We start from the raw sequence: 25,532 nt of genomic DNA, 5'->3' as shown, positions 1-25,532 counted from the left end.
ATAAGAGAACAGTGCTTGTAACGTTATAAGGAAACCTACGTCATAGATTGCGTATCTCTCATGGAAGCAACCACACCAAAGCCATCACTCGGTCCCAGATCAAAAGCCCCATAAGCAAACTCCCATAACGCCGCTGCAGATGGTTCCCCGACTGCAAACCTGTACATACATGCACCAGAAATATCTACCGGATCTAGAAATAGAGCTCGTCTCTCTACATCGCCCCATCCTCGATCACCGCTCCAGCATCCTTGGATATATAAATCTCTTCCAAGGCGCCCTCTCGGTCACTGAAAGGATCGCCCCCCTGCAGGACAAGGCCCTTCTCGTTGGCCAGGTGGAGAAGACAGATGAAGCCATACGACGTGCTGATGTCCCGGAGCGCGTGTTCCGGGTATACGTTCTTGAGCGAATTCATCACGCTCGTGAAGCGTAAGCGATTGTCATTCTCCGCTGGGGTTGTATTCCCAGCCGCTGGATTAGGAGGATGGTTCTTCGGTGTGGGAGTCGGTGGCGTCTCATCTTCATCCGGTTCCTGAGGGGGAGCGGTGACGGCAGTGGCCTCTGACGTGGAATTGAAGTCGGTCGACGCGATTAATCGATCGCCCATGCCCTTCCACATCTCTTCCTTCAAGCGCCGGACGTCAACCTTCTTCGCAACCCGCGCGTACGCGACGTAGTCGGGCCGTACCCGGCGTCCTCCTTGGGTGACGAGCTGCGATCCATATCCTCCACCGTGAAGGGCCGAGCCAGGAGTGGCGCCCACCATGTTCAAGAGCGCCGTCAGGCCGGATGTTCCGGCCCCGTCGCCGCCAGACGTCGCGGGACGGGCATCAGCAGGGGGAGAGAACATTTCCCGGGCGTCTGCGAACGGCACGTTATCGTCATCGTCGTCACCCATGGGCAGACCGTGGGGGAACGCGAGACCATCGTCATCCGCGAAGAAGTTAGCATCGTACGTGCCCGCCGCTGCGCCCTCCTCCGCTGCAGTTGTGTCGTTTTCGGGCTTGTGGTTGGCCCAGAACGCCTCATCCATCTCCCCGGCGGCCGGCATCTGACCTTGTTTCCGCGAATCGTTGGTCTTCCGGAATCCAAGGACTCTCTTGGAGCCCATGCGGGCCTTGGGCTTGAGGAAGAGACGCAACAACTGTTGCGAGTTGAAATGTTTGTCATCTGGGAGCAGATTGCGTCCCTTGGTCTTCCATTGCGTCTTAGGCATCGAAATGGCCGAGTTGGAGCTGGCTTGGGTGTAGATCAGGTCTGCTACCGTAGGGTCCAGGGGCGCGGAAAAATCGATTTCAAAGGGCTCCTTTTCTTTGCGCGGCTTGGGCGCCGCAGTCGTCGAATTTGCTGCGGCATTCTCTTTGATTCTTCGGATTTTCCAGTGCTCGGGGCCCGCCCAGTTCTTTTGTAGCGCATTATCAAAGTAACTGAGAATGTTCTCGTGCTCTTTATTTGCCGGCTGGTGAGAGAGGGATATCGCATAGGCATCTTCATGGTCATCAAAATCACCCTCGCCATCCTGACCGTCCCCATCGATTTCCATCCGGTGAACTTTCAGCATCGGCTCCAGCGCGGCCTCTCGGGCCCAGGCCTCGCCTCCTTCCCCGAATCCGGCGTCTTCGCCAATGTCGAATCCTGCAAAGGTTCCGTCGTCATCATCGAAGCCGACCGCATTATCGTCGTCGAGCATGATCCCGGAGGCGTCTCCGATTCTACTGGGTTCCTCGTTGGGCTTATCGTGACGCCACTCTTCGGGAGCCTTCAATAGCGGAATATTAAGGGAACCGCTCGGGTCGCCTAAATCGAAGTTCTTGAGGGACGGGCATATGTCCTTTTCGGCGAGACGATCGAGATCGGGAAAGAATTTGGCGGCTAGCGGAGCCAGGTCAATTTCCATCGGTTCCTCTTCGGTCTCCTTCCTGGGACGAGGTGACGGCAATCCGGGCTCTTCAGGTTCCGCTGTGCCCCGTTGAGACTCGTACCCCTCCCTGGGATCTGCATCTGCAGTTGCCTCGTCCACATCATCGCTGCTATCAAAGACAATGCGTCCTTGCCCATCGATTGACAGATGGTTCAGCAGTAACCCTTTGGCTCCTCCTTCGTCAAAGTCTGCCGACATCTTCTTAAACAGTGGATCTACAGCAAACTCAAGCTCAAACTTTTTCAACTGTAATGCCGCAAAGGATGGCGCGAGAGTCGCTTCATGTGACCGTTGCGTCTGCCTGGAATCAGTATTGTGGAACAGAGCGGCGCGTTCTTCTCTGTATTCATGGCTACCTACCTTCTTCCTGGTTTTCCTCCTCACTCCATCCTCGCCTTCTTCCTCTTCCTCGTCCTCTCCCTCCGCGCCCTCCGCCTCCGTCTCATGCGCCTTGTGATCCCGACTCTCAGCCAGACCGCTTAGGAGTTTTCCAGTTTCAGTCGCGACACTGTCAACTCGGCTCGTATAGATCTTAACACAGCCATCCAGAGTACAACTGGCCTTCTGGAAATTCACGCCATCGCCTTCACGGAGCAGGGACATGTCATGAAAATAGTCAATCAGGGCGAAATTCCACGAATTGGCCGCGTTAATCTTATTGTCTGTCGCCATCTTCATCCACTCCTCGAAATTGGCCAAGATGGGCACCCTTTTCATCGGCGTGGCACCTCTGCCACGGCCGTCCACGTCGCTTTCTCTTCTCCCTCGGGCAGAACCTCGTGGCGTGAGAGGACTGTTGCTGCCGGCGCGATCGTAGTTCGTCTTGCGCGGGGGCATAGGCGTCTTGACGGCAGCCTTGATCTGATTCATCTGGCGGTCATGTTCGGCTTGTCGCGACTGCATCCGAGCCGCCTTCTCTCCCATGTCATCATTGAGGGGAATCCTGTGCGGAGGGTCAGCAACCATTGGCGCAAAGCATCGCTCTTTCCATACTTGATAGGGGAGTTTTTGTGCGGCGTCGAGGCGCCAGTGGAGCGCCGATGGCTCTTGGAGGGGTTGGTCACACGCGGCATGGTGAATCAAAGGTGTAGTATTTGGCGAAAGGAAGAAAAAGGTATTAAAACAATAAAAAGGATGCAAAAGGAAATATAGGCACTGTCAAATACTCATTGCTGTAGGGAAGCCGATATCAGTGATTGAAACAGGCTCAAATGCGACTGCGATGAGTCGACTTTGACCGCTGACTTGCACTTGCCGTTTGACGGGGAGTTGTGGTGGTGACAAACACGGAACAGGAAAGCGCAGTGTCAACAAAACATTCGGGGTGCCGCAGCGACCACCAGTGCAGATCCCGTTGACAGCACGTGATGCTGTGGTCATGCGGGTCGCCCTTTCCTTTCTGGTCAAGATTGTTCCTCGTGCCGACTGCCGAGTAGGCATTATTACGGAGTATGTCATTACCTGATTACCTACCTACCTAGGTAATCATAAATAATAACCTTCAATGCAGCTATTCCCGGGTTGACATGGTTTTGCTATTAACTATTGCAGTACCACGTTTCATCGCGTAGGTGTCATACGAATGTCGTGGCAGCAGCTTGTACGGAGATTGTGGAACGTGCAGAATGATAGGAAACTCGATATGATAGGACCGATAGGTATCTCCAGGATTGCGCACCGCCACACTTTCCATCCTAGCTTGGCGCTGACATCAATTCTTAGGTAACGAGCTAATCTCTTAACGGCCGATCTGTACCGCATCGATACAGGCCATCTGAGGTTATTGGTCTCGTGTGATCTTCTCTTCTGCTCCGCCATGGGTTGACATAGTTATCGTCTGCTGCTTGCAGAGGCCATTATACATTATTCTGCATCTGTTGTATGAAATTCGCTCGAATTGTTCTCTGTCCCACCATTCTGGCTCCTTCCGGCAGCACCGTGGAATCTCTCTCCTGCCACCGGTTCATGATGCCCCTGTGATGCGCAATCCGCCAGCTCCCTTTCCCCGCCCGTCCGTCACGGTGCGCACGAGGAAAAATGGCCCATATTCTGCACGTGCCTTCTTCCTGACGATCATCGCCATTGGCCTCCTCGCGGTGGTGAGTTGGGGAACTCGACGGTCTGGGGAGCCCTTGTCCCTTGCGGCATCGAATCCGCCTCTGGGCAAGAGAGCAGTGACACCGTACAACGGCACGGGACCGGTCAGTGCCCCAGAGCGAGAACTAGAGGTATTATTCACCATATTTGTTGCTCTCTTAATCACCTCACTGACGGGATCAAACTGCCTTGGATGTAGTGTCGCCTCGTTCGTCATGCCAAAGATCAATGTGCCTTCGTGCGCACCAACTGTCCCGACGAAGAGGGCCTGTTCTCCTACCTCCAGTTCTATTATTGCAAGCTCCGCCATGTTCAGCCCCTCGCATTTATTATCCTCGTCCTGTGGCTCTCACTGCTCTTCAGTACCATTGGCATTGCCGCCAGTGACTTTCTCTGTATCAATCTGAGCACCATCGCCAGCATCCTGGGCATGAGCGAGAGCTTGACCGGTGTGACGTTCCTGGCCTTTGGGAATGGCAGTCCCGATGTCTTCTCGACCTTCGCAGCCATGAGCTCCAACAGTGGCAGCTTGGCCGTCGGGGAGCTCATTGGCGCTGCTTGTTTCATCACTGCCGTCGTCGCCGGCTCGATGGCCCTGGTTCGACCCTTCCGGGTGGCTCGACGAAGTTTCGTCCGAGATGTCGGTTATTTCATCATCGCCGCTGGTTTTAGCATGGTTGCTTTGGCGGACGGTAAGCTCCGCGTCTGGGAGTGCACGACGATGATCGGACTCTACCTTTTCTACGTCTTGATGGTCGTGGTGTGGCACTGGTACCTCACTCGACAGCGCCGACGGTATGAAAGAGACTTGGCTGCGCGGGCCCATTTCCACATTCCAGAGAGCCAAGAGCTGGATCTGCAAGAGCGTGCTCCGGATGACGATCCCATTGCGGGTGAGACCAGGAGCCCGCTGCACGGTTCATCGAGAGCCGATTTCGAGGCTCTCGAGCGGACGGTCTGGCCGGCCTGGAAGGACGATGAGGATGACGAGACTCGCAATCGATATCTCGCGGAGATTCGAGAGAACATGCACGTCAGCCGACCCACACCGTCCCGACGACGCCCTACACTCACTCCGATCCGACCCAGTCTGGTCGGTGCTCTTGAGTTTCAGTCGGTTCTGTCGTCCCTCCGACGATCGAAGAACCTACCGAATGGTCCCTTCGATCTTCGCCGCTACACCGATGATCCATACGCAGCACCCTCACAGCATACGGACAACCTTTCCGTTCTTTCAAACCCTCCAGAGAACACTAGGACATTGACTGCTGGACGTGAAGAGGATCGGAGAAACCGCCATCGGTCAGTGTCGATGAATGACGCAGCACGGTTGCGGCTTGATACAAGCGTCGTTAATAAGAAGAAAGACTTACCTTCGCGCAACATTGTGTTGGACGCTGAGCCGGGAGAGTCCTCCCAAGCCCCCGACGCCGGGCCCAGTCCTCAAGCGGAGTCCCTGCGCATCGATCCATCAGCACTGCTAACAGCTTCTCCAACCTCCTCTGGATCCCCGTCACGTTGTCAGAGTCCTGCTCCTGCCGGCCAGATGCAGTCCTCTGACCATCTCACAGTACCGACAGATCTTTTTCGTACTCCGAATTATCAGGCAAGCCCCCGCGATCTTGGAGTTTCTCCCGGTGGAGGTGTTTCTCCGTTGTCGGCTGCTCAGGTCCCTCAGATCTCCATCAGCTCTGAGCCCGAGGCCAACGAAAGTCCTGCAGTTCCCTTCCCGCCCTTTTCAGACAGCTCTCCCTCGCTGTCCTCCAGGGCGCTCAGCATCCATCTCCCTCCTGCAACTCTCTCCTCCTCGGAGGAGCTGATAGAGGCTGACGATCATTTCATTGAAGACATGGATCGAGAAACTAAACGATGGAGGTGGTGGCCTTATTGGTTCCTACCTCCGCCTTGGCTCTTGATGTCAACTCTGTTCCCCACTTTGTACAATTGGCAGGCGAAGAACGTGTGGGAGAAGCTGTTGGGTGCCGTTGCGGCCCCGAGTGTGTTCCTCCTGACAATTACGCTTCCAGTGGTAGATCCCAAGCAGAGTGACTCGGGATCAGATCCAGACTTCGCCCAGCCGTCCACAGTGAATGATGACAACGAGCGAAGGCCCTTGGTCCGGCTGCCGGATGACTCTCCTCTTCTCCGACCTCAGACAGGTGAGTTCAGCGAGGACCGGCGAAATCCGTCACGTAGCTCGAAGAAAGGACACCGCGCGTCCTTATCGGGGATGCGACCACGGTTTGACTCTGAGATGCCCGTCGTGCAACCTCAACCCCCAGCTGACTCCCCTCCCTCATCGATGAGGGAATGGCATCGCTGGCTTGTCTCGATCCAGTTGTTTACCTCTCCTCTCTTCATCGTCCTCGTTGGATGGTTGAACTTGGATCCAGACCGGGCTCCCCGGAATCTTCTTCTACCCGTGCTGTTCTGTCTCCCCCTTTCTCTGATCTGCGTGACGCTGTTGAACTTGCTCTTGAGGGGGAGGGCATACCCCCAACCGCCGAACCAGCTGCGTCCTTTCCTTGCCTTCCTCGGCTTTGTCGTCGGTATATGCTGGATTGCGACCATCGCAAACGAAGTAGTCAGTCTCCTCAAGACTCTGGGAGTCATCCTCGACATCAGCGACTCACTTCTGGGCCTCACAGTGTTCGCCGTGGGGAACTCGCTGGGCGACCTGGTGGCCGACATCACAGTGGCCCGTCTAGGATATCCTGTCATGGCTCTGAGCGCCTGCTTCGGCGGGCCGATGCTCAACATCCTCCTGGGGATCGGCGTCGGCGGTCTCTATATGACTCTCCATTCCTCGAAGCCTTACATATCCACCACCACCACCGCTTTGCCGATCGGCGTGACTGAGGGCCCGTACGAAATAACCATCTCGAAAAGCCTCGCCATCAGCGGAGCGACCTTGCTCGCCACTCTCGTCGGCCTCCTCATCATCGTCCCACTGAACCATTGGAAGATGGATCGCAAAATCGGCTGTGGGCTCGTCGCGCTTTGGAGTCTGAGTACCTTGGGTAACGTGATAGCGGAAGTTGCCGCTTAAATAAACCGTCTGCTTTGGTTGGTTGGTTATGCTATTCCACTAGGTATTGCGTTGGTGTACGGCAGGAATGAATTGGCTATCGATTTGATTTGATTCGATTCGATTTCTTGTTCTGTTCTGTTTTTGACGCGGGATGAATGGTATGGTTGATGTACGACTGTCTTGGTTAAATTGCGCGATGTGAGCGTACGAAAAGAAAAAAGGATTACTTCTTTGGCTTTTCGTTCTTTCCCCCCAAACCCCTGATCAGCATTTTTAACCATGGCCGCGTCGTGCATACGCGCAATCTTTTTTTTTCTGTCTTAATACTTCCGTATGTATGTGTGGACATACATACATACGTATACGTATACTAATATACCTACCTAACTTGCCTCAGCACAGGACTATCTGTACCGACAGAATAGTGAGAATGCAATGACAATGATTGTGATTGTGATTGTCAATACCAGGTTATAATTATGAGACTCGGCTAATAATAATGACCATGGACTAAAACACGTTCTTGAAAATTTACAAGCTAGCTGGGGAGATACGTAGATACATCTTGAACAGGTGGATAAACGAAGAGAGAATAGAAAATAAATAATCTACAGGTCAAACCGAGAAACTGGTTCCATGCTCCGCCGCAGTGCACACTTTCTAATCCAATACGCGGCCAGCAAATACACTTGCACTGCGATCCTTCGTCTCCACCTTCCTCAGACCTTTTCCAGCTTTGATAGAGGCGAGTAGAGCGCTGCGATCGGGTACTCCGCCTCCTCCCACAGAGATGTTTGGAGCTGCAGGGGGCGGGGGTGGTGGAGCAGGAGCACCTGCCGGAGGAGGAGGCGGAGGCGGCGGAACTGATGGAGCATCGGAGCCTGGCGCTGTAGGTGGGGGTGGTGGAGGAGGTGGTGGAGGAGGTGGTGGAGGCACAGACGATGGTGCTTCGGATGATCCATTGGTCTCCGGGGCCGCTGGCGGAGGAGGCGGCGGCGGCGGCGGCGGCGTAAAGGAGCTCTCCTGCACGGGTGTAGCTGACTTCGACGGCGACTTATCGTCCATGGCGCTCAGAGGTCGAGGGGGTCCCATGGTGCCAAACAGGATACTGGCGAGCTGCTTTGCGCTGCCACCACCAGTTCTATCGTCGTCACTATCGGATGAGTCATTCTCAGACTCTGCAACAGACCAATCGTCGTCATCCTCGGGACGTGCACGCGACTTGCGCTCCAGCGGCCCTGGGACTGGCGGTGCACTGAAAGCAGACTTGGCACTTCCTTGCTGCTGCACAAGTCGGTGGAAAGGGTTGGTGGAGGGGACGTCGGTTTTGGGAGAGATTACAGCAGCCTGCGGAGGAGAGGTTGGAGTGCCGGCCTGGTTGTCTGCAGACTGGCTGAGCTGCCGGAAGTAGGGGTTCTTGGATTCTGTAGCGGGGGCTCCACGACTGCTCGACGGAGAGCTTGCGGTCGGACTGGGCTCTTTCTCGGGCTCCTGCGGCGGAGGCGGAGGCGGAGCTTGGACGGCCGGTGCCTGAGGTGGCGGCGGAGGAGAGACGACTGTTCTTGACGGGAGTACCTGGCTTTGGGTTGGGGTGCTGTCCTGAGGAGTGATGTTGATAGGTCCCTCTTCGTCGGACGAACTCTCCTCGAGCTCTTCGAGCTCACGTTGAAGCTGTCGCTCTCGTTCCCTAGCGGCTTCCAGCTCAGCTCGTTGTGCAGCAAGCCGGGCTTCCTTTTCCTTTGCTTCACGTTCTGCTTCTTGCTTGCGTCGCTTCTCCTCCTGCTTCTTGATTTTGCCTTGCCTGACCTCCTCCTCCAGAGCACGGAGACGAGCCTCCTGCGCCTCCTTCTCTCTCTGGAGCTCCTCTTCCTGTCGTCTAGCCTCCTCCCTACGAGAATTTGTTAGGACGGATCATGAAAGGCCAAAGAAGGAATGAAGTGAAAACAGTGCTTACTCTAGACGCTTAGTCTCGGCCTCCTGAGCTTCTTGCTCTTCTCGGAGAGCGCGCTCCTTAGCTTCTTGCTCAGCTTGAGCTGCCCTTGCTGCTTCTTCGGCTTTCTTTGCATCAGCTTGACCGGCGCTATCTGTTCTTCCTTTCCGTGATGGGGGCGCTGGTGGAGGCTTCTTGCCGGCTGCTTTAGGAGGCGAAGGGGGTGGTGGTGTTCGCTCGTCTGCGAGTCGACGCTGCCTCTCTTGTTCTCGCTTGGCATCTTCTTCTTCCGCTCGTCTCAGTCTCTCTTCACGCTCCTTTCTCTCTCGCTCCTGGCGCTGCAGCAGAGTTTCTCCGGTATCAGCATGTGGTTTAAGGCCAGCGGCTGCCATACGCTCGGCGATTCGTCGCTGAGCCCGTTCCCTCGCTTGGGCCACACGCTCTTCGTGAGTGAGTCCTGCCAAAGATCCAGAAGAATTTGTTGAGGGCAGAGAAGGCCGAGCCAGAGGTTCCGTAGTGTCGGATCTGGTAGAAGACTGTTCATTCGAGTACGACACTTTCCGTTCCCTGCAGACTTGTCAGATAATGGATAGACACATCAAAACAAAAAAAAAAAAGAAGAAAAGAAGAAGAAAAAAAAAGAAAAGAAAAGAAAAAAAGAAAACAGAAGAATACGCACTCTTCTTTGCGGACCTTGGCAGTCCTGCTACTGCGCTGCAGATCGTAAATGAAATCCCTGATTGTATCCTCCACACCGAGTGCCTCTTCCCACCTGCGTCTCTCGTGTTCCCGAGTAGAATTCTCGTTTTCATCTTTCAAACTATCCTCAAGACTACGAGAGAAGTCCTTGACACTCTCTTCGACGTCTCGCGTCATGGCTTCGTTTCGCTCACGTTCCGCCTTTATTTTAGCATTTTCATCCTCAAGACGGCGAGTTGCCGCCTCCTCGTCGTCCGACACGGGCACTGGCCTTCCAGCCAGCTCAGCGGCACGCGCCTGCATCCTGGCCCGGGCGCGGGCTTTGATACGATCGGCTTCGGTGACAGCACCACCTGGGCCAGTGCCAATAATGTTCAGAGCACTGTTGGGATGGGCCTTGGCATCTTGCAGACGGAACAATTCAAGCCTCGCCTCTGCGATGGCTCGTTCGACCTTACGAACATTGGAGGCAATTTCAGGGATCTGATCCTGGTAGGTTTGAAGCTGGCGACGCAGGGCTCTCCGTTCAGCGCCGGAATCAAGATGACGGAATGCAGCGTTGGGATGGGTGTCAATCTCATCTTGCACTTTTCGGATACGGTCCATGAGACTCTCTGCCTCTCTCCGATCTCTCCGGTCCAGAGCTTCCTCTTCTTCGGCTTGATTCTGGTCTCTGAAATCAACGGCATCGAGCATAACCTTCGTTTCACGGATCTTCTTCTTTAGCTGTTCGACAGTCAACTCATCTTCGGATTTCTCCGAAACCTGCGATGAAGCAGCGGGGGAAGGCGTCCTGCCCTCATTGCCCACGCGACGGCGGGCACTTGATTTGTACGCTACGAAATCGTCATTGTTTTTGAACAAAGTCGCATCTCGACGACCGAGTTCCGGAGACCTTGAACCACTACGGAACGAGTGATCCTTCAAGTAGCTGACGCCCGTCTTCTGGGGCTGGAGGAACGCGCCAGAAGCCTTCCGGGTTTCCGCATCCTGTGATAGCAGAGATTTCACGGTCCCGATTGACTCGTTCAAATTCCTCGTGGATGGTGGAATCAACTCCGGGGGTAGACGGTTTGGGACGGGGTATCCATTCAGCCTCCGGTAAATCAAATGCATTGCAACCGCAAACTCATCCATGTTCAATCTTCCTCGATTGTGGGGATCGGATAGGGTCCAAATTCGCTCCAGATCCTCCCTCGGGAGACCACTTTGGCCCATAATCTCTTTCGCAGTGTCACCACCAATATAGCCTTTATTGAGGCCATCCCATGCTCGGAAGAGTTGATCATAGATCTTCTTCTCATCCTTGGTGACTGCCCACGGGATCGTTGCGTTGCCAGAGATTCCCGCAGTAGTAAATCCTCCTTCCCGACCAGGCTGGGGCATAAGTTGCTGTTTCAAAGCTTCAATATTGGGTAGTCCCGTTGAGGGAGTGTTGACGTAGCCCCACTGTCCCGGAGCACCGGTAGGTTGAGCTGTCAGCGGCGCCGGGCCTGACTGAGAGGGTGACAGATTCGATCCAAACCCAGTAGGCATTGGAGGCAGCGGTGGGCGGGGACCATTATATCCGGTGGGTTGAGGGTTCAAGAACCCTGTCTGCTGAGGCTGGTTAGGCTGAGCCTGCCCCTGGAAGCCCGTCGGCTGAGGTGCCAGGCTCTGGTTGGGACCGGGAAACCCGGTCTGCTGGGGTTGGAGGCCTGTTGCCTGGTTATAGAACCCCGTAGGCTGAGCCGTGAGCTGTGAGAGCAGCTGTGCGTTTGACGGCTGTTGTGGTTGCGGCTGCTTGGGAGCGGGAGGCGCCGAAGTGTTCTGCATGAGGGGGGCGTCAAACTTGGGAACATTTGTCCTGGGCTCTGGTTGCGTATCCGGGACTCCAAAGGAGATGATATCAACCATGCTGGATACTTCGTTCTTGATACGCTCGGGAAGGACGTCTGGAAGCTCTTTCCCAGTCAATCTCAAATTGCAAAGATACATGGCGAGCGCGAACTCCGGAAAGAACAGTGAGCCGGACTTGGTCGTATCTGACAATACCCTGTTCTTGTCAGCTGGCATCATTATCCAAGTTTGGATTTATTCAGCCATACCATATCTTCGACAATTCGCTGCCCGGCAGCTTGGACCGTATAAGAAGGTCTTTGGCTTTCTCTCCTATCCAACAATCAGTCAATAGCTCTTCACCGCTGGCAAATGGGCCAACTGCTACAAACCATCCAATGTCTGGCCATCGCCGACGGCAGCCTTGAAAAGCTGTTCGAACTTGGCCTGGTCCTGCGCTGTGATGAACGAGAGCCGGATATTAGGGATCTTCGACCCGGACTTGGGTGGCGGCTGGGGTCTCGACGCATCGATATCTTGGAACGACTGTGCGATTTGGCTGGAGGTTTTCTGGACCGTAATCGAAGGAGGAGCTGCAGTAGTGTGTGCAGGGAATTGCTGTGGTGCAGATTGCTGTTGTAGCTGATTTTGAGAAGGAAAACCGGTGAACTGTGGCTGCAAATGCGACTGCTGCTGTTGCTGCGGGCCAAAATTGTTAAACCCCTGTTGCGGCGCTGCAGCTCCTGGAAAGCCAGTAAACTGAGGCTGAAGCTGTCCACCTGGGAATCCGGTTGGTTGAGGCACTAAGCCTGTCGGCTGCAGCTGTTGTTGTTGTTGCTGCCCCTGGGGGAACTGTGAGTAGACAGGTTGCTGTCCGAACGGCGACTGTTGGCCGGGGCGGGCGCTGTTTGCGCCGCCCAAGAAAGAGTTCGAGGATGAATACATTTACAGAGCAAGAACTGGCATGGGAATGAAAGATAACAGAAATAAAAGCTGATAAGACAGAAAGTCAATGAGTGTAGCGAACGTGCAAAGATGGTATGGATGACAGTTGATGACGACGAGGCGGCTTCGGGAGGTAAGGAGAAGGGAAGGCAGCAGCGGGTTCGGCGCTAGCCGTAAACAGCAGTCTGGATGCGGTGCAAGTGACTGCCACGGAACGGTCAACTACACCCCATCAGCCGAATATATCGGTGACTTATCACTAGTGATTACGCTATTTTCTTGGGAATCATAATCAGGAATGTCTTTTTCTCTCCTTTGTTGCTGTGAGAGCGCTTGGACCCTAATCCCAACCAATATCAAGGGGAATATGATAAATTACAGAGCGCGTGACCAGGGTGAATGGCGCAATGTTCCTCGAAAATTTCCCTTTATTAAAACTCTAACATCCAAGGGAGGGTAGTGAGGAGGAACGAAGAGTAGCACGGGTTTAACTAAGTGGTTGCAAGCGACTCGACTTGAACCGCCAGAGATCCACTCCAGCGCCGTATAGTACACAGATACACATGCAACAGCATATCACCTTGTCCCGTCATTACCAGAACGAAACTCTGAACACGCGCAGGCCAATACCAGAGTGGTATAAATTGTGGAATGCGAGAAGAACCTGGTTGGTGAAAAACTCGTCACCGCCGGGAAAGAAGAAACTGCCTTGGAGAACGCCGAACTGCCGAGGAAAGGAAAACGCCAGCACGTAATATCGGTCAACTCTCAACCCCTAGGCTCCATCCTGGACACCATTCTGCTGCTGGGTAGCCCCAACCATCTTCCGCAGCTCGAATTCCTTGGTGAATTCGCGAGAGAGTGTGCCCAAGTCTTTTACCGTGTCGTGGCAAGCGGCAAGGAGAGCTTCCTTGGGGGTGATCTGCCCATCGGTCTGGACACGCAGTTCGAGCTTGTGGACGAGAGGGTGAGGCACCTGATTGATTCATCCGAATTAGCGGCCTAGCTGCTGTTGGAAGGATAGATCGAGCTGCCGAAATGTTGCGACCTTCAACGACAAAGGGAAGATGGCACGTACCTTGTAGGCAGAAAACAGAACGTGACGGTTCTGCAGCAGACGCGCGCGAAGCAAGTTTCCAAGAGTATGATCCTCCTTGTTGAAAGTAAAGATAGAAGTGGAGGGTGTTCCTGTAGATGTGTCAGTTAGATTCCGTCGCCAATGGAAGTGGACGAGTAGACTCACGAGTATCTGGCTTTTCCTCGACTTTCCTCTCCTTGGGACCAAGGATAAACGACTCAGCTCTGGTCGGGACAAGTCAGTATCATGTACATCCATTTATCACGATCTCAGCCAACGGAATCGATAGGCAAGAATGTAAGATAGATGATAAGAACACATCCAGGTCAGAGACAATAGTAACCAGGACAGGATAAACAGAGACGCAACTTATCCTGCCGGTTTGCGCCGGGCGGGGGTTGAGGGCCCCCGCGGTAGCGGCGATCCGGATTCCGATAAGTGGCCCCGGTCGGATCGTGGTACATGCCACGTTCAGACATGATGTGGTGATACGGAACAGAAGGCAGCTGGTGCAAGTTCGACGGGTGGAACACTCTGCTGAGGGGGACTCGAGGATGGAGGAGTGTCAAGGTACACAAACGGAGGACGTGGGAGATGAAAAAGCAACATAAAGAGATTGAGGTTGAGTTGAGGAGGAAGGCCCTAGGGGGCATGGAGGTCTCCAACGCCTGTGTCATGGGGGAAGGGGAGGGGGGACCATTGTTGGCGAACAGGCATAGCTCGTGAAAAAGTGAACTGAGCCACATATGGAAATGCTGAACCAAAGGAGATAACAGCAAATAATGAAATCTCAAAATAAAGGCATATTGCAGAACAGTATCATGAAGAGACAAGATGAGGAGTGCCTACCTGTCAGGGGCGTTCATGTCTCTGAACTACCTTCTGAAACCCTGCCAGAAGGTTGAGGCAAACTGTAGATTTCCGTTTTCGTGATCCCGAAGAATATCTTCAAAGAAAAAAACCTGTAGATCTCTGTATCCCAATATGTCCAAAAAGATAAGAAAGGAGTTGCAGAGTGTATGTCAAAGAGGCGGATTAAATGATAGAGCTGGAGGTCTTTCTTATATAGAGGAGTGAATGGAACAATAGCAATCAGACCTATTTATACTAGTCCAAGGACGAAAAAAAGGTAGTCTGGAAGAAGCCAGTTCAAAAGGGATAATACAATGAATAGGTATTAAGATGTTCATTCATATCAGTAGTATTTGGTTTTGATGGATGATCAGCCCTTTGATGGAAGCGCGAAGGTTCCATATCACTATCGGCACGTGATCACAGTCACCAGCCACAGATTTCCACCTACGGGAGGTGGGTGAGGCGGTGCAAGCGCTTCACTGTATCCTGCAGGTGTACTCCGTACGAAGCAACCTTGGGATAATTTGCTTCGTCACAAAGGAGAGCAGCAGAGGAACTCAGGTCAGGCAAGGTAGAATAGATTCAGTCACCTATAGACTGGTATCATTGACTCCTCCTCCGACTGTCCGTGAGTCCCATGATCCCCTCGGAAGTTCGGGACTAGATAAATCAGCTGCCATCTGACCTCGGCTGTGATGCAATAATTCATTTCAAGTCCCGAATTGGCTTACTGCAGAGCGTGCCAAATACCTACAGCAAGAAGCGATATGTGCACTTATTCGTTCACTTTTTGATTGATATTTTAGTTATAACACCGTTTCAATTCTGATCTTGGCCTAGAAGGCGAGAACGATAACACTTCCAGTACTGTACATACACTTACTTCAGAGGGTCTCAGAGGGAAGAAGAAGCAGGTCAGCATTCCGAAAATCATGGCATCGTATCCCTCACTCCAATCGTCTTACCCATGGACCAAAACTCCTCTCATAGCATCAGCGCCGATGCTTCGCATCGCCATGGCCCCGCTAGCCGTGGCTGTCTCGCGCGCGGGAGGACTGGGTTTCCTCGCAGGCGGTTTCGAGGTCTCGAACCTTGAGAAGGACCTCGAACACGCATCTCGGCTGATCAAGGAATCTGCTCCGCCGATCTTAGGAAAAGACAAGGATGTGCTCCCAATTGGGGTCGGCTTCCTCAACTGGGGCGCGGATCGAGAGACTGCTCTTGCTGCACTGAAAAAATACACACCTTGCGCGGTGTGGCTCTTCGCGCCAGCAAATCAACCGGACGACCTCGTGCCCTGGGTCGAGCAGATCCGGACCGCCACGTGTGGGAAAACCAAGATATGGGTTCAAATCGGCAACGTGGCAGAAGCCATTGCAGTGGCGGGGACGTTAAAGCCCGACGTTCTGGTCGTCCAGGGCAGTGACGCTGGAGGCCACGGCTTAGCGCAGTCGGCATCCATTGTCACCCTCCTGCCCGAAGTACATGACTCACTGGCGCAACTTGGTCATAGTCAGATACCACTTCTTGCGGCGGGAGGGATCGCGGACGGTCGTGGTGTTGCCGCTTCGCTCATGCTGGGTGCTGCAGGAGTGGTGATGGGAACTCGATTCCTCGCCTGCTCCGAGGCGACCATCGCCCGGGGCTACCAGTCAGAGATCCTGCGTACATCGGACGGAGGCGTCAGCACTGTACGCAGCACGGTCTATGACCGCGCGAGGGGTATCTTGGATTGGCCTGGTCGATACAACGGGCGTGGGGTGATCAATCAGACCTACATTGACTCTGTAGAAAGAGGAATGAGTGATGACGAGATCAGAGATCTCTACTTGAAGGAAATGGAGAAAGGGGACGATGGATGGGGCCCCCAGGGCAGGATGACAACGTACGCGGGGACTGGGGTGGGTCTTGTGAAGGAAATCCTGACAGCTGAAGAGATAATCAACAAGACCCTGTCGGAAACGAATGAGGTGCTAAGGAGAAATAGTACCGGGCTATTATCAGGTAGACATTGAATGTCGACTAGATCAGGAAATGGAGAGCTTTTTACAATTCTATATGAACATTCTGAATCTGTCTGGATCCATTAGGTACAAGAAGTTTTAGCCCAGCATGTTCAGGAAACAAAAAAAAAAACAAAGCCAAAAACACCTGAAAACCGCTCGTTCTTCACATACGCCATCCCATTCGTATCTGCCCGACAACTGGTCATATTATTAATGTTGATTAGGAGGATTCCAATGATACCCACGTTTCTGAAATGCAACGGTTAAAGAGTTCGGGAAGAGAGAGAGAGAGAGAAAAAAAAGTGGGATAGCTATAGATGTCATATGAACAAAAGAAATAATGCATACGGCGTTTGCCTTGACAAGAAACGAAAAAAAAAAGAAATAATAAGGAATCGACTGCAGACCCTGGAGATGCCTAGAAAACAGACCAGGGTATCGGCTATGTATTATGAAAACGTCAAAAAGGTCGTCGCAGGAGAGTGGAATGAGCCCAGGGCCCCCGTTCGACGAATACAATCACAAAGTCGAGAAAGGTTGCATGGCCTTCGCGATTAATGAACCATGTGCAAAAGATCTCCCAGAGCTGGGGTGCTATTCTTCAATTTCCAATTGCTCTTTTTCTTCTCACGTTTTTTCATCATTTCGGCCCATCCTTCATCGTCGTCATCGTCCGACACGGCACCAGCATCGGTTCTGCTCGGGGTAGATCCTTGTCCTTGGACAGGTCGCGCAGTCATCGTTGCCAAAGACATGGACTTGCGGTCAGAAGTTTGGGCAGGAGAAGCGGTGACCGACTGAGGCCATTGGTTCTCGTCGTTCCATGGTTTCAGCGTCGAAGAAGTAAAAGTGGACGACCGAGGCATCTGGTTATTGTGGTCTTGCCCAACTGTAGAGACAGGCCGGTATCGCGAAGCCAGTCCAACGTTGCTGCGCTCGGAAGGCGCTATGGACGGAGTATATCCTGGCGTGGCATGTGGCGTGCCAGGACGAGGACCGCCATCAGGGAACATGGAGAGGGGTCGGTTGGCATTCCACCGAGACATGTTTGGGTCGAGCATGCTAAGCGTGCGCTGGTCAACTTGAGGAGCAACCGAGGGCAGATTGAACGAGCTGGCTGAGGCCATAGACATCGGCCGCATATTTGTGGCAGACAGAAAATTATTATTGGGGTGGCCTTGAGGTCCTGTCGGTATGCCCTGCATCTGCATCATCTGCTGCATCATCTGCATTTGTTGCTGCATGATTTCCGTCATTTGTTGGGAGATGTGTAGTTGCGCCTGTTCTCCCGGCGACATGCCTTGCTGGGGAGGCATCATGCCCGACATGCCCCAGTAACCGGCCGGGCCCATCTGCCCGATGTTCGCCATCGAGTATGGCCGGGGAATTCCATGAGAGGAGGCGCTGACTTGAGGATTGGGACTCCCTCTCCTCATGGCTCGCGCTCGTTCTTCCGATGCAATCACCCCGACGAGACCGCCCGGGGGCAGAGATGTCGGCGTTCCTCCGTAAGCAGGAGAACCGCCTCCCATAGCAAGGGATTCTCTCCTTGAAGGATTGACTAGACTAGCCCCAAAGTACGGATCCTTAGGCAAGTTCCGCGCAAAGGCAGGTAAACTGCTTCGAGTCCCAGCCGCGTCTCCATATACAGAGCCGGGGGATGCTGAGGCAGAGGCTCGCAGGTTAGGAATCGAGCTTACTGAGGTCAGGCGAGTCGGAGGACGATTCTTGTTTGGGAATCCGTGCGCAGCCAAGATGCCCAGGGGAACATCTTCATCGTCGTCGCCATCACCATCACTGCTCTTTCCGCTGTCAGGTTTCTCTGTCGATATGCCGAGGGTGGACATTCGAGCTGTCAGATTAGGCGTGCTGCTGCTGGCTCTGTCGACCGTCGAACGAGTCTGCGGGGAGCCCAAGGGATTGGGATTCTGTTCTCCAGTGACTTTCATCATCTGTTGACGGTAAACCGATAGGTGGGCTTCTTGCTTGCGACGTTGACGTGCCGCTTCCCGATTTTTCTCAGCCTCATCTTCATCTTCCTCATCGTAATCACTGCTGGCGTCCGAGCTCTCGCTGTCTAATGCCTTGTTTTGCTGTCTCGTGAGTTCCTGTTGCTGTCGGTAGCGTTCAAATTGGGCCGGGGTCATGACTTTGTTTTGGGGAACTGGAGGCGACGCGGCCCGTTCCTCAAGCTGGCTGGCTAGCCTGACACTAGACATAATTTCATCGCTGCAAAAAAGTGGGTTTTCTTCTTCCGCATCCACCTGTGTATTTTCCGAGGTAGCCTGTTGCGTGTTTTTCCTGTATAGAAGTAACGACTCCCGGACGATTTTGGCGTCAACGTCCTCGACTGGTGAGGAGACCCGTCTCCCCGCATATACGCTTCCCCTTTTGAGTCCTTGATCCCTAGGGGACTGTGCATTCCGGGCACGCTGTGCTGTAGTCAGGCCTGTCGTGTGATCTGATGGCGTTACATGTCGTCGGCTGGTCGGTGACACAGGCTGAGATGTAGGCTGATTGTGAGAAGTGTCCATCAACCCATCTCGTGACGTCTGGCTATCCCATGAGAGAGGGGATGGTTCGACTTCCTGTGACCGATCGACGTTAATTGGGGGAAGGTTAGCGTTTCGATCCTCCTTTGGAGGATCCGGCGGTAGTGCTTTCGATGAACGATTGCCCTGCGTATCGTCAGCATCTCAATGCAGCCTAGCAAATTCAAATAAGGGAACAATAGCTAGTGTCCGTACAGGATTAGATTGGAGCAGTGCACTCTTGCGCTTGCCGAAGCCCTCGAACATGTTGCTGAAGTTGTCGTCATCCTCTCCATTGAGTTTCAGATCCGAGTCCAGTAACCTCGGTGGTGTCGCCGTGCTCACAGAACTCGCTGTCATGGCCCGTTCTCTCGCCTGGCTGGAGGGTCCATGATGCTGCTGCTGCTGCTGTTGCTGATGCTGCTGCGGCGGTGTCGAGAGTCTCCCTGGTTTTGTCCCGAAGGAGAAAGTCCGGCCGCCTGCACGCAACGAAAAGAGCGAGGAGGACTCGGGAACTGGGGGCACGGGAATGTCATGAAGGGTTCTCGAAAGATCGTTCTGTACTGGAACATCAGTCGAAGAAGGAAGCGTAGAGGATGAGCTGAAACGGGCTGATGAGGAGCTGTCGTACAACCCGGCCGTCGAGGTAGAATGGTTGGTTCCTCCACTGCCCCTAGAGTCTGTAAGCATCACCACTCATCTGACCACACACACAAACACGTACCTATTCTTCGGCAGCGGCTTTTCTATCCCCGCGAATATATTGTCGTCTTCAGTCGATGGGCGAGACCCTTTCAGCGCAGGGCCGCTTTCAAAGGATCTGGCTCCCCCGCCTGGTCGTTCAAGAACACGGAAAGAGGGTTCCGGAGGGTTTTCGACTTCCTCGAGGGCATTGCCGGAGGACTTCCGCCGAGTGAAGCCCTTTGGAAGCTTGATCGGCATAGAGAGTGATTCGCTAGACGATGGATCCCGCCCCGCGTCAACGTATGCTGTCAACGGTCACTGCGACCTCTGGACGAGGACACGACGAAAGGGAGTGCAGGGCCTCAAGATAGCGAGGCACAAAGAGACGGGCTCAATTCCTGCTGTGCGGACCGGCTATGACGGAGTCACTTGTTGGTCAACAGGGAAAAAGAAGAGAAGGAAAAGTCCGTGTCGGGGAGTGAGTGGAAGAAACAGATCAGGCCCGCATGGGAGTGCGGAAGGGCCAGTTGCCGAGAATAGTGACAGGTCTTAGCAGACAGGGATTTTGTTTGCAAAGGGGAGTAGTCGGCAGGAAGCAGTATCCTGTCTCACTCACACCACAGAAATGGTGGTTTGTTTTGGTGTTGGTTCCTGATTACTCAAGGACCTGGGAGACAGTTGGGTTCTTACGGGGTCGGGAGTTAGCTGGTATGTCTATTTCTGGATACCGTTTCCGGGCACCCTCAAGGGACGTAGCCGAGAGAGGTCAGCAGCAACGCACACCGGCCCGACTTGGGACACAGAATGACAACCGATAACAGTCACACTGAAGTACTAGATGGTTTAATCAATCTGTTGTACATAAATTGTAGAGAGTGCAGTTGCGTCGGAGCGCTCTCAGTAGAGATCGACGAACCACCAAATATAGAAGCGCCCGGTGGTGAGAACAACAAAAAGCTGGGGGAGGATTATTATTGGGGGGAAGGGGAAGAGAAGAGTATTTGCAGAGTGACGTTTTTTTTTTCCCTCTTCTTTTTGCCCCCCTTTTTTCCCTTTTCTTCTCTTGCCTACTCCGTAGCTATTGCTGTGTTCTCTGTACCCAGGCCAGGCCGACTCGACCGAAACTAGTTGACAGCGTGGGCTTCGTGGCTGGAGCACAGAGGCCGATCTTGGGGTCTGTGGACGGGCGGCTAGACCAGCATGGAGTAGCACTCAGGGGCCTGGGGCACTGGTTCTTGGGGTGACAGAAGCAAGCAACTATTGCCGCCGAATTGACTAGTTAGTCACAAGCAAGTTAGCTATTATGTCCCGCACATACAAATGGTACAGCTGATCGACGCGCTTGCACGGTCTGCAGAAAGCAAATAAGAAACAGCGAATTGCTGACGTAGTTGGAGATACCAGTGATGACAGCGTGTTGTTCTTGTGGCGGTATCGAAGAATGGCCGAGACTCGGAGAAAGCAACCAGCCAGGCTGCTATTTCGGTGCTCTTGAGCTTGGGGCTGGGCGGCAGCGCTGCAAGCCACTGGCCACCCTAGGAGCTAGTGGAGGTACCTGAGGGGAACTGCCTACGGAGACCGAACCTAAAGGCTAGCTAGCCGACCATCCATGGATGACCATCGCAAGGAGCCACCAGCGGTTACTTGGCCCGCTCAGCCCTCGCTGGCTGGGAGACCGATGGCCACTGGAATCCGAGTCTCATGGCCACGGGCAAGGAATGACATGGTCCATAGCTCAGGTAGTGCCTAATTAAATTCTGCGTGGTAACTGAAAATACCAGCAACCCTGTCCTGGTCGGCCTGGGAACGTCAACACAAACTGCGGCTGAGAGGGCTGTCTCGCTGTACCACGCAGCGGCCAGCGGGTGGGCACAAGAAAACGTCATAGGACGGGGTCACGGGCCTGGAAGTGATCCGCCGTGGCGATAGCAGATGAGACAAATCGAGAAACCAGCCATGGCCGCAGGTACCAGGGGCAGTGGAGGCACGTCGCATGCGAGCAGTCTGACTGGCTGGGAGTTAGCCAAGCCGAACTCTGCGAACATAACCTTGGTTCCGCATCCGCTCTCTTGAAGATCCTCAAGATCGATTATTGGTGGCTGCCAGCCGCAAACAGGCTGGTTCATTAGGTACAGGCACGCTGTAGATTGTAATTTCCACACCGACTGAATAATAAGAGATATTTTGTATAAAGTTCAACCACCTCTTGGAGCAGATTGTCCGACAGGAATTATGATTTCTTCTCAATGGATCAATCAATGCTTTTTAACACCTCCATATCGATGACTTTAAGAGTGCAGGCAATGGCCTGCGCTTGGTGAAGCTTCTCTACTAACATTGGGAGCAATTGATGATATCACTTTTCCAGGATCTTTGCCAGCCGTCACAAATGACATCCAATGATGCAATCAGGTTGCGAGATACGGAAGCGGTCCGGATTCCAGAGAAGCCGATCTCCTGGTGGAGCCATTGAGTGCGATCCCTGGATCCAGCCAGCCCATTCCTCGAAGCTCTTGGGAACCCGTGGCGTGCGATGGATTCAAGCAAGCCCTATGGGGTCTGAAAGTATTTACGAAATAAAATCGAATTTTCCTCATTCCTCTCGGTGTCATCGTCAGATTCTTTGGAACGCAGACATTCCAGTTCAGTGCCCTGAGACGTTGAGTCTTTTTTTTTAAAAAAAAAAAAGAAAAGAAAACAAAACACATTCCATGCGTAACCTCTAGGAAACTTTAGCGACTACCCTAGACAAACTTAATCTATAACCGCAGCTTGCTAACTAATCGATAAATAACTTCTTCAGCCTAGCCAAAATGGTCTCAGCTCAAAAGCATGGCCGATTGAGTTTCAGTTCGAAAAGTCTTGTCGCATGCCATCTACACTCATGGGCTATGTGGGATGGTACTCTTACTAATTACGACGGAATGCTGTTGCAAAATGCTTCAGTTTATCCAGGGACAATACCAGCTGAGTTCATCGCCGGTTCTCTTTGGTCACGGAGATCAGAAAATCAGTACTGGGTGGTTGAACTTCAAGGGTTCCAGATATACGGCGTCGAAGAGTCATGGGATATTATCCCGCTCTTGGCTTAATCTACAGATAGATCCGAGGGACTAACCGGGTATTGACATTGATAGATGGAATAAAAAGTAAGAATACAATTTGCATTTCACGCCTGCTATGTATCATGGTCCATCCTAACCTGATAATGGAATCCCCTTTTCAATGCCGCAGTACGTATTGGCAGATGACAAAAGTTCCTGGTATACTGGTCAATTACGAAAGTTCTCCCTGGAAATCCCCTTCGACAATAATCGAATCTTGCGCTCTCAAACCACCAATCAAAGCCACACCGACAGGAACACGAACGTCCCTGACTCTGAAACAGGCGAATGCGATGAGCTTTTTGAGCGCAGGGCAACACTTGAAGATTGACGTGACCAGATAATCGTCCATGGTCGTGTGAAAGGATATGTCGAGCTCTTTTAAATGGGGATACGTCTGGTCCTTGTTGAAAACCTCTTCAAAAGCCGCGCGCGAGATATGACGGCATGAGCTGATGTTCAGTGTCTCAATCTTAGATCCCGAATGCTTCATTAAGGCGACAAAACCCCGTGACGCGAGGCCCACGGGGTCTGGTGGCCCGTCTGGATTGGAGTTATCGACATCTCTCGTCGAGGAGAGATCGACAAACGTCAAAGGTGGGTTTGACCAGTCTGTGAACAAGTTCGCGTATCCCTTATCCGTGCACACGGCGTTATCAGCCAGACGAAGCTTGGAAAGGTTCTGGCACTGGCGATGGATAGTCTCGAGTAGTTTATCGTCGGCATCATGAAAGCTTTGTAAAGAGAGAGTCTGCAGATTGTACCCAAGCTTCTCAACCATACCCACCACATTCTCGGATTTGGTTTCACGCAGGAACTTGAGCGATAGATGCTCCAGCTTGGGTAGGCGAGCAATCGCATCCAGCGACTTGTCACCGAGCTTCCAACATTCCTTTAGCTTTAGGCGGCGGAGGTTCGTGCAGTATCTGCTCATCACATCAATGGTTTCGTCATCCAGCGAAGAATCGAGATAGGACAATTTCAAGCTTTCCAATTGTGGACCTAACTTCATGAAGAGTTGCCGCCAGCAAGCATCCGAAACGAGATTGGCAGCATCCAGTTGCAGATTCTGGATTTTGCGGTTACGATCCATCATATATTCAAGAACCTTATCTTTCATCTGACCGGCAAAACGTAGATTGACATTCACCAACGATGGCATGAATGCAAAGATTTTCTCGAAATCCTCGGTCTCGAGTTCTTAAGATCTGTCAGCAATGCACTTGAGGTGAACTCCCAAGAGTCAAGACTCACTGGCGCAGTCGTAGATGTCAATAGTATCAAGGTTAGGACGGAGGAAGAGCTGAAGCGTCCTCGGAGTAAGCACGCGTCTTTTTGACAGGATTTGACTAAGGCGACGGAGCAGTTGCGGCGGCAAGTCTCCAAATTCCTCCACGTCGTTGATGTTATCGGCTACTTTCTGCAGACCGTGTTAGCTTCTCGTTGGCATTGCATGCCCTGTCTACTGGCCTTTGTGCACATCTCAACAAGGCTCAGAGCGCCCTGTTGAACCAGTCCGTCAAGCAGATTACTTTGATTCTGACGACGGCGGCTCTTTGGTCCGGTTTTCTTGGGCTTCGCCTTCTTCTCTTCATCTGCTAGCTCTTTTGAGCATTTTGCACAAAGAAGACCACCCCTAGGTCCAGTTTTGCTGTAAGCAGTGACTGTGAATCGCTTGCTGCAAATCTCACAGTTCTCCAGTTGGCCGGGTAGCGGTCGCGATTTCTGGTACATCATCTCCCTCGCGATCTTATCATCGTCATCGTCTGGTCCGCCAGCACGTTGCGCCTTACGGCGGGCAAATTCCTTGCTCTGCTTGATTTTTGCCAACGTGGCTGCCTCCTTTCGCTTGCGCTTCTTCCTCTCCTCTGGCGTTTCGTTGGGATTGTTATCGTATTCTTCTTCTTCAAGTTCATTCTCCCTCCTTTCCAGTTCTGCCTGGCGTTCAGCTTCTCTAAGACGTCTTTGATAATCATTGTGAATCTGAGCAGCGGAGATGTTGTTTGACTAGAATTAATGGATATCAGCACCTTATCCACATTCATGGGAATGGCATTGGATTTGTCATAGTCCAATCACTAGAGAGGACAGATAAGATGTAGGTGATAGATTCCATGAAAATAACTCACAGCAAGGAAATCAGTAAGCGCGGAGTGTCTTGATAATGTGGTTAGCTTATATTACATGACCATTAGAGAAAACACCTACGGGCCCCTGATATGATTGCCTGTCTGTCGTCGGTTCGCCCTACCGATTATTGTAAGCAAAAACTAAGACACAGATATCAAAAAATCCAAATGAACGAAGCACTCACATATTGGAATTCCATCTAACTGAAAAACTTCCACTGAAGTGTGAAGCCGAGTGGCCCTATTAAGATAACGATAACAAGACCTCTTTAGGCGGGCCCGAAGTCACAGGAACTCGTGACAGTTTCGCGTTCCACTTTACGCGAGACTAGGCAGCCGCGAGGCGTTATGACTCCTTGACTCGTGCGTGTTCCGAAGAGGGCAATTTGTGGACACTGGAAGACCAGTGGAGACTGAGAGAACCGAGAGATAAATACTTATCTTGAAGGATTTTTGACTCCTCTCAGTTCCAGCTTCAACACACAAAAGAGAAGAGAACGAAAATCTCTTCTTTTCTTTCACCTCAAGGGGCTTTCACTGGCCACTCACTGTCCACTGTACGGAGTACCGATAAGCTGGGACCCGCGCTTCCCCTGTTATCGGCACGCTGAAGGTGGGTCGGTGGATAGGGGTTGGCAATCGCCAACCAACAAGCGCCAGAGATACAGCCTTACAGACTTTCATCCATTAATAATTCAAGA

At 52.8% G+C, this 25,532-nt stretch overlaps 8 protein-coding genes across 8 annotated transcripts; 2 read left to right on the top strand and 6 right to left on the bottom strand.

Moving 5' to 3' along the window:
- Nucleotides 1–214: 214 nt before the first annotated feature.
- VTN77DRAFT_1690 (uncharacterized protein) lies at nucleotides 215–2,997 on the bottom strand (the record flags this gene model as incomplete). Its single annotated transcript, XM_069417449.1, has 3 exons — nucleotides 215–2,221; nucleotides 2,285–2,867; nucleotides 2,918–2,997. The coding sequence occupies 3 exons, from the start codon at nucleotides 2,995–2,997 to the stop codon at nucleotides 215–217; spliced, it is 2,670 nt and encodes an 889-aa protein (XP_069279795.1).
- Nucleotides 2,998–3,903: 906 nt separating this feature from the next.
- On the top strand, nucleotides 3,904–7,070 carry VTN77DRAFT_1689 (uncharacterized protein; the record flags this gene model as incomplete). The annotated part of the gene is made up of 2 exons (XM_069417447.1): nucleotides 3,904–4,152; nucleotides 4,221–7,070. The coding sequence occupies 2 exons, from the start codon at nucleotides 3,904–3,906 to the stop codon at nucleotides 7,068–7,070; spliced, it is 3,099 nt and encodes a 1,032-aa protein (XP_069279794.1).
- A 642-nt stretch (nucleotides 7,071–7,712) lies between these two features.
- Nucleotides 7,713–12,444, bottom strand: VTN77DRAFT_1688 (uncharacterized protein; the record flags this gene model as incomplete). The annotated part of the gene is made up of 5 exons (XM_069417446.1): nucleotides 7,713–8,940; nucleotides 9,007–9,549; nucleotides 9,662–11,716; nucleotides 11,769–11,832; nucleotides 11,892–12,444. The coding sequence occupies 5 exons, from the start codon at nucleotides 12,442–12,444 to the stop codon at nucleotides 7,713–7,715; spliced, it is 4,443 nt and encodes a 1,480-aa protein (XP_069279793.1).
- A 775-nt stretch (nucleotides 12,445–13,219) lies between these two features.
- Nucleotides 13,220–14,388, bottom strand: VTN77DRAFT_1687 (uncharacterized protein; the record flags this gene model as incomplete). The annotated part of the gene is made up of 4 exons (XM_069417445.1): nucleotides 13,220–13,420; nucleotides 13,523–13,632; nucleotides 13,688–13,746; nucleotides 14,372–14,388. The coding sequence occupies 4 exons, from the start codon at nucleotides 14,386–14,388 to the stop codon at nucleotides 13,220–13,222; spliced, it is 387 nt and encodes a 128-aa protein (XP_069279792.1).
- A 921-nt stretch (nucleotides 14,389–15,309) lies between these two features.
- Nucleotides 15,310–16,392, top strand: VTN77DRAFT_1686 (uncharacterized protein; the record flags this gene model as incomplete). The annotated part of the gene is made up of 1 exon (XM_069417444.1): nucleotides 15,310–16,392. The coding sequence occupies one exon, from the start codon at nucleotides 15,310–15,312 to the stop codon at nucleotides 16,390–16,392; it is 1,083 nt and encodes a 360-aa protein (XP_069279791.1).
- Nucleotides 16,393–16,937: 545 nt separating this feature from the next.
- VTN77DRAFT_1685 (uncharacterized protein) lies at nucleotides 16,938–19,856 on the bottom strand (the record flags this gene model as incomplete). Its single annotated transcript, XM_069417443.1, has 3 exons — nucleotides 16,938–19,061; nucleotides 19,131–19,587; nucleotides 19,639–19,856. 3 exons carry the CDS (start codon nucleotides 19,854–19,856, stop codon nucleotides 16,938–16,940), a joined length of 2,799 nt encoding a protein of 932 aa, XP_069279790.1.
- Nucleotides 19,857–21,251: 1,395 nt separating this feature from the next.
- On the bottom strand, nucleotides 21,252–21,593 carry VTN77DRAFT_1684 (uncharacterized protein; the record flags this gene model as incomplete). Its single annotated transcript, XM_069417442.1, has 2 exons — nucleotides 21,252–21,344; nucleotides 21,447–21,593. 2 exons carry the CDS (start codon nucleotides 21,591–21,593, stop codon nucleotides 21,252–21,254), a joined length of 240 nt encoding a protein of 79 aa, XP_069279789.1.
- A 1,281-nt stretch (nucleotides 21,594–22,874) lies between these two features.
- VTN77DRAFT_1683 (uncharacterized protein) lies at nucleotides 22,875–25,519 on the bottom strand (the record flags this gene model as incomplete). The annotated part of the gene is made up of 6 exons (XM_069417441.1): nucleotides 22,875–23,902; nucleotides 23,957–24,122; nucleotides 24,173–24,709; nucleotides 24,832–24,859; nucleotides 24,911–24,949; nucleotides 25,506–25,519. The coding sequence occupies 6 exons, from the start codon at nucleotides 25,517–25,519 to the stop codon at nucleotides 22,875–22,877; spliced, it is 1,812 nt and encodes a 603-aa protein (XP_069279788.1).
- Nucleotides 25,520–25,532: the final 13 nt, after the last annotated feature.

Source organism: Rasamsonia byssochlamydoides (genome assembly GCF_041956645.1).
Source record: "Rasamsonia byssochlamydoides strain NRRL 3658 unplaced genomic scaffold VTN77scaffold_14, whole genome shotgun sequence".
Taxonomy (NCBI): Eukaryota; Fungi; Ascomycota; class Eurotiomycetes; order Eurotiales; family Trichocomaceae; genus Rasamsonia; species Rasamsonia byssochlamydoides.
The sequence above is the reverse complement of the archived record's forward strand: the minus strand, read 5'-3'. Positions and strand labels throughout refer to the sequence as shown.